This window comes from Ascaphus truei, chromosome 8 (genome assembly GCF_040206685.1).
Source record: "Ascaphus truei isolate aAscTru1 chromosome 8, aAscTru1.hap1, whole genome shotgun sequence".
In the NCBI taxonomy this organism is placed as follows: Eukaryota; Metazoa; Chordata; class Amphibia; order Anura; family Ascaphidae; genus Ascaphus; species Ascaphus truei.
The window spans coordinates 25,292,708-25,305,916 of record NC_134490.1 but is presented as its reverse complement, the minus strand read 5'-3'; the positions used below and the strand labels follow the sequence as shown (position 1 = coordinate 25,305,916).

The window sequence follows — 13,209 nt, the reverse complement described above, 5'->3', positions numbered from 1 at the left end:
GGACAGAATTGAAGGTTTTTCGAACTGATTTTGTTTGCATAGTTTCCTTGACTACAAAGATCAACGTGTTAACCAAAAGACTCTCTTGCAATATAATTGCATTCTGGGTTTCCATGGCAACACACCTTTACAATGTAAATGGAAGGGTTTGGTACAATTACCACTATAGATGTACTGTATCTTGCATTTTTGTTTTTTGTTTTTTAAATGTTTCTATTTTGCATGAATATTACAGGGTTTCTGTTTCAAGTACCTCACTGTTTGTAATGTTTATTAAAAAGGGTTGGCAGTGGTATGTAAAGAGACTGCAGGCATGCTTACTTACCACAAAGAGCTGACAATCTAATTTCTGGTGTCTGTGATACTGGTTGGAGAGCATTTTGTATTGGTGTGTGCAGACATGGCCAATCTCTCAGAAAGTGGTACATTTCAGATTCCCAGTAAACATGCAGTAGAAATAGGTACATTTCAGATTCCCAGTAAACATGCAGCAGAAATTGGTACATTCAAGAGTTTGAATACTGTACATCGAACTCTGGTACATTACATATTTTGAGTTTGGGGCATTCCAGGGATTCTGTGCATACCTTCATTTAGTGTAAGTCAATTTCAGATTTCGAACACATCACCTTCCTTCTTGTTATTCTATGAATGTTAATAGCAAATGGAAATATCACTTGTGAGCACATTCACATGTCTTAGGCCTCGGTCCCGCTGCGCTCGTTGGCGCGGGCGGCGGGTCGCGAGTTCCCCACCAGCAGGGGAATCCTCGCGAGCCGGTCCCGGTCCCCCCTGGCTGCACAGAGCACAACACGCTGTAGCGCGTCAGCCGCTGGAGACACCAGAGAATGGTGTTTCCTAGCGTTGACGCGTGACGTGTGTGGCTGTGAGCCAATGGGGAGGGGAGGCTTCGGGAGGAGGAGAGGCTTCGGGGAGCGGGGAGGAGTGTGGAGTGAAAGCAGGTGAGTGCCTGTCTGTGTGTGTGTCTGAGTGCCTGTCTGTGTGTGTATGTGTCTGAGTGCGTGAGTGCCTGTCTGTGTGTGTGTGTGCCCGAGTGCCTGCCTCTGTCTGTGTGTGTGTGTATGAGTGCGTGAGTGCCTGCCTGTGTGTGTGTGTGTGTGCGCGTGTATGAATGAGTGCCTGTCTGTGTGTGTGTGTGCCCGAGTGCCTGCCTCTGTCTGTGTGTGTATGAGTGCGTGAGTGCCTGCCTGTGTGTGCGCGCGTGTGTGTGTGTATGAGTGCCTGCCTGTGTGTGTGTGTGCGCGTGTATGAATGAGTGCCTGCGTGTGTGTGTTTAAACTTACCTTCCAGCTCCAGCCCGAGTCCGTGGAGGGAGGGGGGGGAGAGTAGCGGGTCCCTCCGCTCAAGCCACGCCCCCCCTCCCTGTCAAACCGCCCACCTCCCGCCCACCTCCCGATCAAACCTCCCACCTCCCGCCCACCTCCCGCTCCGGCTCCCGCTCCCTACAGACCGCAGATCGCGGTCTGTGTATCTCAGCGCACCGCCTGTCAGCAGCGCAGGTGCGCTGACTCTGGGAGCGGGGCCTTAGCCTTAGACAGGACCATGCTTTTCACTATTGTCTCTTATCAGGCAATGCTTCCACTGCAGCAAGGGATTCTGGGTAATGACAAGCAAATGAGCACAGTGTCACATTTTGCTTCAAATCCAAAAGCAAAAGGTGACACTGTGTGCTTATTTGCAGGTCATTTCCCTTTCAGCAGTGGAAGTATGATATGCTAGAAGATAATGGTGAAAAGGAGGGTTGCAGACCTGTCTAAGATAGTCTGTAATATTTTCATTTGCTATATGCTATACAGTGGTGGGTTTTTACCCACCATAACTTATTTAAAGTGTGGATGAATGTTAATATATATTTGTAAGTCCTTTCAGACCATACATACTAAACCAGAAGACACCTTACACACCATTAATCTAAATAGGCCATAATCTTACAGTTTACCATTGTTTAATAAATATAACTCCTCAGGCGCCACTATTGTAAGTTCTTTAGAACAGGACTTACATTTTATTATGTATAACAGTACACACAATGTAAGTGCTATATTAAATATATTCATATTACTGTATTTAGAACTATGACAGTAGGGGTAGATTTGGCCGCTTTTAAATAAAGGTTAAGCCCGCCATTACCCCTAGCTGTCAATGATATGATGTAGTTATTTATGTGTGTATGTACAGGTTATTGTACCAGTCCTGTGTATGTTTCTCTTAAAGTAAATAAAATAGTGATGTACAGCTCTGTTCAAAAGTGGGGACATGTAGGGGTTAACTCTTTCTTGCAAAATGTGTAGTTATCATATCAGAGTTTGGTATTGTAGGCCTGGACACCGTGATGGGATTAGGCCAATTGTTGAGGAACCAGGGAGAGGTTGACCACCTGCTGAGTGGACTTGCTCTGTAAGAAAGCTGTAAGCCCTGGGGCTATATCTGTATTGTATGACTTTGCAGGGGAATAATGTGGGATTTGTCGTGTATCTGTTTACATCCTGCAGACTATATTAAGGATAGGAATGGCCATATTTTGGCATGCCATTTTGGGCTTCCTGGCCCACATTTAACCCCAGTAATCTCATCAACCCGGTCTGGGGCAGAATGCAGAGACCATGACTATTGTTCTTACCCATGTGGAAAAGAGAAGTAGAGGGGCGCAGACGGGGGTCAAAATCAAAACCAGACCGATAGTTAAAATGACACAGGGGTGATGGGGGATGCACATAAAATGTACTCACACTGGCCTGTGTGGTATTGGGTGTTGCTATAGGTATCTTTAGTTTCTTTCTTCTTTGCAATCAATCCCACTCCTCCCTCTGTGCGTCAGGAATAAGCCACTCAGGGCGCATATAGTGGGAGACCGCGCCACACAAGTTGATTAAAAAATCCTGTTACACACCTGACAAAGGATTTATTGATCCAAAACGCGTTGTGTGTGTAGAGACCTGGACCAGAAGTTTTGTGTGTCTGCTCGAGGACACCGTAGCCGGCGCCTGCACTAAGGGAGGGCAGTCCTGTATACCAGACGCGGCAAACAGGGACACTGCACCGGAGAGTCGAAGGCTGGCGTCGTGGTCCTGGAGCAGTTTTTATATACGAGTCATTTGTTATCTCACTCTTAGTCTTAATAAATGCCTTTTTAATCAACTTGTGTGGCGCTGTCTGGTATTGATTTTGACCCCCGTCTCCGCCCCTCTATTTCTCTTTTCCACATGTCCCCTTGAGGATCTCAGGAAGATCCTCGCCCTGGGGTTGAGCAGCAGACACCGAACATTTGATGTGTGGTATATTTTGTATTTATTTTGACCTCTTGCATCTGTAGAGTATTTGGTGCAATTATTGTGCAAAGGGAGCACCCCAGTCTACGTCCATTATTGTTCTTACCCAGACAGGCTTGCATCTCCCTGATTGGGACTGGGGTATAAATATGCTTTCTTCCCAGCTCAAGAGACTGGATATTCGTGGTGAAGGCTGTGTGCTGACAAGGGACTGGCAAAGCCCCTGTAAAGGAAGAGCTTAAAGGTAGTCAGCAGAAGGGAACTGAGGAGACGCAGTGCAGGGGTCTGGAGCATCCAGTGTTGCTGCAGTCTGTGTGTGCAGCTTTTATCGGAGCGGTTTGGAGTGAAGCAATGGTGGGGAATCTAAAGCTGCTAACCAGTGGAGAACAAGGCAGTGCTGCCTATACTACCAAGGACAGCAGCGCAAGTTGGGAACATGTATCAGGGTAAGCTTCCGGATGGAGGTCCCCGCACCTAAGACTTTAGGTTGTTCCCCCAGTTGGGTGAGTTTGTGTGTGTGTGTGTGTGTGTTTTATGTACTTGAAGTCTGTGGAAACTTCCAATAAATTCACTTTTGTTCAACTCTGTAGTTCAGTCTAGTGTACTGATCCCTGGTGTATTGTGTCAGGCTGGTAACGGAGAGACACCAGGAGCCCCCTCTTACCAGTCACATGCGGAGTTGCTGATCGGGGAGCCTACGGAGTCCACTTGCGGTGATACAGTACAGCGTGGGGATCTACACATTACGCTGCAGTTCGACATCATTGTTCCAAGAGTATCGTGCCAGTCGATGAATGCGCCTTGAAGGAGGACACGCAAAGCTTCTTACTGGTGGACCAATAGGATTGATCAATACATACGATCGGGCACCCGCCTGCTACTCTCATCAAGCCGTGAGTAATGTGACTCATAGAGTCTTACAACATTTTTTTCACAGAGTGAGAGATTTTTCTCCGATCCACAAAGAGACTTTTGAGGTATACTATTTTGAGCACCGGATTTGGGCGCAACGTTTGTGCCAGGGTTCTGTCTATATTGATCCCTGGTGTAATTGTCCTGGTCTCCCGTGACAATAACTACATTTAAAATATATATATATGAATCCTTTCACCCTTGCACTTATAAAGCAGAAAATACCCTAAGAACCTTATTCAATATGCTCCAAATCGGCAGATTGCATGGGTATTGACCCGAAAACTCCAATTGTGCGATTAGCTGCTTCGGAGCATATGGAATAAGTCCCAAAGTGGTTTATGCAATGGATGGTAACAAGCATATAGGCCTCTATTCAATACGATTTGAAACCATATTTCCCTTGCTTGACATGAAGTTCTGTTCATTTACAGTAAGTAGGATTTAAATCTTCTCAAGTAAGGGTAAAATGACTCACGCCATAATAAATCTAGGCCGTAGTCTGTGTACTCAGAGTAGAGCTTATTCAGCACCCTGGAGAGCAGCCTATCAACTGTTTTTTCCACCCCCATTAGAATAGAGACTAGATGAAGCAGTAAGTGGTAATGTCACAGCCTTTGAAGTGTGTGAACCTGGTTCAGTGCCCAGTGTCAGCTCTTTGTCACCCTCTCTGTCACTTTATTTCCTGGTGCCACAGACACCAAAATTAGATTGTAATCTCTTGAAGGTCATTTATCAGCACCAACTCTAACACCATCCTAGCCCATCACCAGTTTTAAATATCTGGGCATATGGCTTGACTCCAATTTAACATTTGGGTTGCATATGTATACTCTGACATCCAAAACCTATGCCAAACTGGCTGTACTTTATAGGAACAAACCCTCCCTAAGCCAGCTGGTCAGAAAAAGCTCTATACAGCAGATGCTAATGCCAATTATAGACTATGGGGACATAGTATATGGTACAGCACCCCAAACTTACCTTGGCAAACTAGACACCCTCTACAACTCAATATGCCACTTTGTCCTACAATGTAATTACAACACACATCACTGCGACATGCTCCAATAACTTGATTGGCTCTCAGGCACAAAGTAAAATGTTCCTATCTTACCTTCAAATACTTTCTGGGCAAGCTACCTGGCTATCTGAACAGGCTCCTCACCCCAATCACATGCAGCACATATCACCTGAGATCTGACTCCAAAAGATTGTTCACAGTCCTAAATTTCAACAAAGAATCTGGTCACTCCTGTTACCGTCCAACAGTCTGTAACTGTTAATTGTCTGTTACATTTGCCCATAACATATCTTGTCCTCCACTGTCCATGAAATGTCTGTAAATATAACGTGTAACAATGTATTGTCATTGTAGGTCTGCGCCCAGGACATACTTAAAAATGAGAGGTAATGGTCAATGTATTTCCTGGTAAAACATTCAATAAATAATTGTGTCTACAAAATGCTATGCACAGCATTGTATATATTGTCAATGTAAAAGCACAATAAAAACAAACAATAACATCTTTTATAAACCTTTATTTCCTGACAACATTTGCATGGTTTCTTTAAAAAAAAACAAAAAAAAAACAACACCAACAAAAGAAAATAACAACGCGTTCTTTAAAATGGTATTTTACAATATACAAGAGTATGGCTCTCTAATACTTTGGCCCAATGTTTAAACAGACTTCTTAAAATTAAACCGTTCTAAAAATGTTTATTCTCTTGTTGCATGTAAGCGATATTGTCTTTATAAAGCAGTTCTATTTGCATATAATGTTTATACCACAGAATTACATGACCTACATCTAATTTCTGCCACAGAAAAGAACTGTAAGAGCTACAAAGGAAACTATAGAATAGCATCAGCATACACAAAATATAGATGCCCATAGATCCTTCATCCTTGATGCACTGCATAAGTAGGGCAACCATGAGACTATTTAGCAGTCATTAATATTAAGGTTCAAGTTTATTCATCTGTACTGCGCTGAAGTACACCTTAAGCCCCATATACGTGATTGGGCCTCTCGCCTTTGTGATGGGAAGGGTTAAGCTCCATTGTTAGCGAAAGATGGCTCCACAGCATATTGAAGTAGGGACCAAAGTGCCTTGATACATTGTGGCCGCTATTTATTATTCTGTGAAGCCATCTTCACCACGGTAAAAATTTTAGGGGCTTATTTGTTATCAGCCGATCAAGCCGTTTTCAGCCCAAATTCCCCTACTGAAGTCAATGGAGAATTTGGGCAGAAAATGGCGGGATCGTCTGTTAAGAATAAGCCCCTTCATCCCATTCATTTGCATGGAGTCTCAGCACAGGGAAGCAGCTTCACATCAAATTGAACAGAGGGTTAGAGACGCAAGATGAAAATGCTTTGAATTGCATCAATTGTGCTCCCAAATCCCCTTGATTCATGGTATGAATAGTGTCTACCTCTAAATAAATAGCAACCAAAACAGTAATTTGTACTCAGTTCGAGGGAGAATTGTCTGATGGTTAACCCACTCATAAAGGGCCAAGTGTGCTAAGTAGTGGTAAGCTGTGACACCTTACAGCAGGGGTGCTCACATTCGGTCCTCAAGGGACAGCTACAGGCCAGGTGTTCAAGATTTCTCTAACACATACTAATCCAATTAACTTAGCATTAATTACCACTAAGACAAGGTATGCATTGCCTTAAAAACCTGGGCTGGCCTTCTGGACTGAACTTGAGAACCCCAGCCTTCCGGCATCAAATTACATGAATGAGCTGTAAAAGGTCTTACAGCGCCATCAAGTGTCTTATGGCTTAGCACTGCTTAGTAAAAATGGTCTGAAGTGCCTTGTTGCCAATACCACAACAGATTCTACTAATGCTTTAAAAACAACCAGGGCTGTCATTCCAAGTCATTGAACCAAAGCAGCTATCGGGTATAAAGAGTTTATATATACCGCAAGCAAGTAAAGGACGAATAGATAATGCAGAATAAAATGCAGTATATGGACAGAGTGTGTCCTTTATTTTACAGCACATCCCATATACAGGAATTAACAAGACATCATCGATAAAACAAGGATCTATAAAATAACTGCTTACTGGCAAATTGTAGAGCTAAATGTATACAAGAGGTGTTACTAAAACCGTGTTTTGAGTCTGGTTACATGTTGTCATTTTCCTTAATAGTCTAAAGATTAAACAGTGTTGCAACTGTGATATGCAGTGTGGCAGAGACCGTTTTTTGAAAGAAAATTCACATTATCCATATTTTAGCTCTAAAGATTTACAATAGCAGACACCCTCCACATGGAAGCAACTGGATCCATTAGCAAAGCAAATCAATGTCACTCCTTCCAACAGGACCTTTATATTGATTAAGATGAAGGTTTAGCAGGGACTGGCAGGCAAGTTTTAGCCCGGTGAGAAAACCCAACCAACCGGCTCAAGAATCGGGCGGCCCACACCCCATACACAGGCTCACGCTACATGTACCCAACACTGAGGATTTGCCATTCCGGCGGTTCTGTCCCCTTAACCCTTACAGCCTCACACACGGCGAGCGGGCACTGCGTGGGTCCCGTCGATCTCTGCTGTTCCTGGACCCAGGGGGTGCACCTGGTCCCCTGCCATTGACGCGCGGTCTCCGGTCCCGCCTCTCGTTCCCTCTCCCGCCATGATGTCAGAGTTACACGGCGCAACTATACCCCGCGTTCCGCCTCTGTTCCCGCCTCCGTACGTTCTCTGCCCCCGTACGAGCGCGGGTGTCGTGCCGTGTACTGACGGCGCGCGACCGGGTTGCCAATATTATGCACGGCACGCACGCACTATCTAAAGCAGTCTCTATCAGCTGTGTAATAGGACGCACCTGCGCGATCCAACAGCCTATCAAAAACAGCACTCCCGCTTCCTGGATTCCTCCCATTGGTGGGAGGCCCTTTAAATATGCTCTCTGTGCTCTGTCCTTGCTGAGCATAACTTCTGTATGTGACGCTGTACCTCGCTGCTCTTGTCTGTCTGCTTACCTTGCTACCTGACCTTGCCTGGAACCTTGGACCTTGTGACCCTCTCCTGCACTGACACTGTCATTGAACACGACAACGCTGCTACGTACCCCAACGATCCGCTACTCTACACTCCTATACCCGGCAAGTACCACATTTACGCTGCCCTCTATTGCCCTGACCCAACCTGCAAGACTATCCTACACTCTAGACGTGCCCTCGCAGTTGTGGTCGGCATTCTATACAAATCCCTACCTCAGCCCCGCGGTCGCGCCTCGTTTTGGTGAGCTACGCGTTACATACACACACCATACACAGATGCATGCTACACCTACCCAACACACACCATACACAGATGCATGCTACATGTACCCAACACACACCATACACAGACGCACGCTACATCTACCCAAAACACACCATTGTAAGGATCCGTCATTCGCGCCCTCCCCGGCGCGCTCCCTACCTGCCTAGACCTGCAATCGGAACACCTGCCTCCTGCAGCGCATCTCGCGGACCGGTGAATGCCAGCATTCCTTCTAGGGGCGTGCACGGACCATACTCAGCACTAAATGCTGTTCCTGCTGGTCCCGCCTCTAGGCTTCACTCACGCAGTGACATCATCGCCATGCAGCGCACACCCGCGCAGAAGCTTCCTGGCTCCTCTGCCTAAAGGGATACACCTGTGCTGTCTCCCTCAGCCAACCACAGCCAGGCATACTCCTTAGAATGCTCCCAGGTCACTGGACTGTTCTCCCTATATATGCTCAGCCAGCCCTCTGGCACATTGGCTGAGCATAACCTTGTTTATGTGCGCTCTGTTCACTGCAGTCCTGCCTCCTGTCTGAGCCTTGCCTGTCTTGTCCTGTGTTGCCTGACCTTGCTTGTTCTTTGGATTCCGCACTTCTCCACTCCTGACCTAGCTTACCAACGACGATCCGTACCTCTCTGCTCCTGACCCCGGCTTACCCACGACGATCCGCACTTCTCCAATCCCGACCTTGGCTAAAGCACCTGCAACGATCCGTACCTCTCCAATCCAGACCTCCGCCAGTATCACTGACCATCCTGACCTCTCCTACTCTGACCTGTCTACACTCCAGATGCGCCCTCGCGGCTGTGGGTTGGCGTTCATCAAATCCCCACCTCGGGCTCACAGTCACGCCTTGCCTGTGGTGAGCGCATCGTTACAACCATACACAGATGCATGCTACATGTACCCAACACACACCATACACAGATGCACACATACCAGATACGTGTGCCGTACACAGATGCATGCCATACACATACAAAAGCACAATAAACATGCATACCAGATACACACACTAATATATATATATATATATATATATATATATATATATATATATATATATATATATATATATATATATATTACACACACAAGCTTGCATCATATATCCACACCATAACCAGCAACATGCAGAGAGAACCCTCAGCCAGCCACGGAGAGGTGCTGCTGGGCACTGCTGCGCCACCTTCTGGGTGAAATGTGCGCCCGCAACTTTTCTCCTCTGCTGCACCGGCCCATTTTTTTAAAAATCTGACTGGCTGGGGGGGGGGGGGGGGTTAATTAACATTGGGTTAATCCTTCACTTTCATGGATAGAGTGCCTGCTATTGCAATTATTTGCAAGCTTACATTGCTATTAATGTAGCTCGCTGCGGTGTGCGTTATTTTATTTCTTATGTTGAGTGCCTTTTGATTACACTAGCCATATTTTGGCTCTGAAATGCTAACTCACTGGTAGCCAACTGCCGTCCTCAAGGGCCCCCAACAGATCAAGTGTTCATGATATCCCTGCTTCAGCACAGGTGGCTGTCTAAGACTGAGCCCCCTGTGCTGAAGCAGGGATATTGTGAACACCTGATCTGTTGGTGGCCCTTGAGGACTGGAGTTGACCACCCCTTTACTAACTTGTAGGAAATTATGTGCACACACTATGGGGGCTATGTACTCTAGTACGGCAATAGTTTTAGCATTAATTGACACACAGAGCATAATTTTCATCTTGCAGAACTTTGGAACAATGTATCAGGGTCTTAGCTCCAATATGAAAAGGAGGCATTACATAACAAACAGCTTATGATGTGATGCATCAAACTGGGCGCCTCTGTGAATCATTTTTGCACCCCTCAATCCGCGTAAAATTTTACGCCACCCTGAAGGTGGGAGTATCTTTCTGGCTTCTAACAATCTGCACCAGGTCAAGTCATACATACTACTGTAGGTATCTTTAGTTTCAAAACTCTATGTGGGATTGATATCCCTTTGTTGTAATATTAATGTGCTTTGCATTAGCCTTGCTCTAATTGTATTAGTAATGGGTTTGGGAGGTTGATATAGGATCAGTCATGGGAGGAGTTGTAGATAACAGCTATGGGAGGAGTTATAGGAGCAGTTAAGAGAGGAATTATTATAGAATTAGTTAGGGAAGGAGTTAAAAGAGCAGTTAGGGGAGGAATTTGCTTTGTAACTTCTTCTGTTGGCCTACATTAATTACATGCACCAGATCTATGTACCTAAAATTATTGTCAGATGTAAGAAATTCCAATAACAAATTTCATACATATAACCAGAGTATTTGATGGTAGAGAAATCTTGCACCGCATCAAATCCTACAACATTATACAATGTTTAAGAAACTGGATCAGGCTCGGAGAAGCTGTGTGAAGTGTGGTAAGTGTTTTTTTTTGTATTCACCTTCATGAAACTGGAATTTGTGCACTCAAACTCTGTGCATCCCACAGACACTGCACACTTGATGTTAAGACCTAAAACACCTGGTCTGGCTCACACAATTGTCATGGATACAATGTATCTGCTAAATTAACTTACCCGTCAAAGCATCTCTAAGGAATGGACCACTAGTCCGCTATTCAAGGGGAGTCCCATTTCACAGGCACTTCGTAACACCCTAGTTTATGATTATGGGATAAGAAGTAGGATTAGTGGCATTTTATGCGACAAGAGGATGCCTGGCTTAGAAGAGCAAAAGTTTGCGTCTTTTGCCGCACATCACCGCAATCCTGTGCTTATGACATCTTCTTATTCCATAAGAGGTAGGTGTCCCTAAGCCCATTAACTTTAAAATCAGTTGCATGGGTGAAAGGTTAATTGCTAGTGCCATGTTCTTTTATTTTCCATAGTATCAGATTTTATATTTCACCAACTCTCAGTCCATGTTTAAGAACATAAAGCAAATCATGCTTTGCTTTGACAAGGACAGCAATGAGGGAATCTATTCATCAGATACAGTATGGCATATAAAAGGGACTGTTTGATAGAAGAGGCCTCACCCAGAAAGCACAGCGCAGTACAGTATAATCTTTCGTAAGAGCCACATTACACTTCTCATACAAAACGATGTTGCAATCGAGGAATGTTTCACCAAAGCTTTAAAGGAAGAAATACTTATATAAGTTGCTGTACCTGTTTCCTGTAACAGATAGGATTCCTGCTGCACCAGGGTCTTTGTACAAACACAGTAAGACTGATCCAATACAGAGAGAAAACGTATTCACTGAGTGAATTGGCGTTGAAATTGTGCTACAGGTGTAGCAGGTGTTATTACATCCGTTAATGTTAGGAGCTCAGAAATAACACGATAAATATTGTGTGCGTTAAGGAAATATTGCATAAAATATTGTGTCAGTATTAACGGGTACGGGAACAGCAAATACATTTGTACTTGTGAATTTATCAACATGAGCGTTCTTTATAGTTGGAGTGTGCAGATGAACTTTCAAAACCTCATGTGCCTCCTTCAGATGTGTGAAGACTGGGATGTATAGAAGACACTTATGAAGTCTTCTTAGGCCATCTACAAACAACACCTATTAAGATCTATCAAATCGTGTCGGTTAAAAGGAATCTAGTTTTTATCAGGACCAACACGGCTACTGCAACCTTTTACTTTCCAAAGTATGGACCCTCAGGATCTGACCATTTGAGGTGGTTATTTCTGCTCTAATTTAACCATCTAGGTGCTTTGCAAAGAAAGGAAGCAAAAGGGTATCCATTAAACTGGTAAATTAGACAATTATCCCCTCTAATGCTGCAGGGAATTACAATGGATTGTGTTGCAAGCCCCTGTAGCACTACAGAAGTTTTAACCGATCGTCTTAGATGATGGTTTTGTCCAGGTCAACTTTGACAGGGAGCGGTCCTGCCTCCTCACTTTCTTCTGTAGGGCAGATGGTAACCGCAACAACAGGCTGCAGAGAGAATGGGGCTGGCTTCTCCATGTCCTCCAGATATTCTTTGTCCCCATTGATGCTCAGTGGCTAATAAGAAGGAACAAGGAATTCTTAATCTCTGAACCTCGCTATTTCCATGTGTGCTTCACATGATTTAGAATTTACTTTATACTTTATCAACCAGAACTTGAGGCCAGAAATACCCATACTTGTTTGCGAACTGGCATAATGTATGTATGTATGTATGTATGTATGTATGTATGTGTGTGTGTGTATATATATATATATATATATATATATATATATATATATATATATATATATATATATATATATATATATATACACAGTGTTCGACAAATAATGATAACCACTTGCCCGTGGCGAGTGAATTTAGGCTGCTGACGAGCCGTGCTGCGGCTCTATGAATTCCCCTGCTCGTGCCAATTTTTTTTTTTTTAATAAATAAATAATCCCCCTCCCTGATTGAGTTAATGCGGGGAAGAGGGCCGCGGGGAAGAGCCTCTTCCCCTGATCTCTTCCTGATCTCCTCCCCCTCCTGATCTCCTCCCCCTGATCTACTCCAGTGAGTCAGGGGGGGCTCGGCCGGGCGCCTGTTAATTACATTTAAAAAAAAAGTTTAAACAAAATGGCCGCGATTCCCGTGGTCCTGGCGCGCATGCACAGGGCAAGCAGGGTGTCCTGCCCTCTTCGCTGCCTGTGGGCCCACTGCCTGTTCCCCCCAGCAACCCAGAATCCCCCCGCTCCCCACGTGGGACGGAGGGGGAAGCCCAAA

At 44.8% G+C, this 13,209-nt stretch overlaps 1 protein-coding gene across 1 annotated transcript in view; it reads right to left on the bottom strand.

Annotated features, from left to right (window-relative positions):
- Nucleotides 1-5,729: 5,729 nt before the first annotated feature.
- The window catches only part of TMEM59L (transmembrane protein 59 like), a 48,336-nt gene continuing 40,856 nt past the window's right edge, over nucleotides 5,730-13,209 (bottom strand). The window contains exon 8 of the mRNA XM_075610857.1: nucleotides 5,730-12,500. Coding sequence (XP_075466972.1) covers nucleotides 12,339-12,500 — 162 coding nt within the window. The 3' untranslated portion in view covers nucleotides 5,730-12,338. The remainder of the gene's footprint in view (nucleotides 12,501-13,209) is intronic.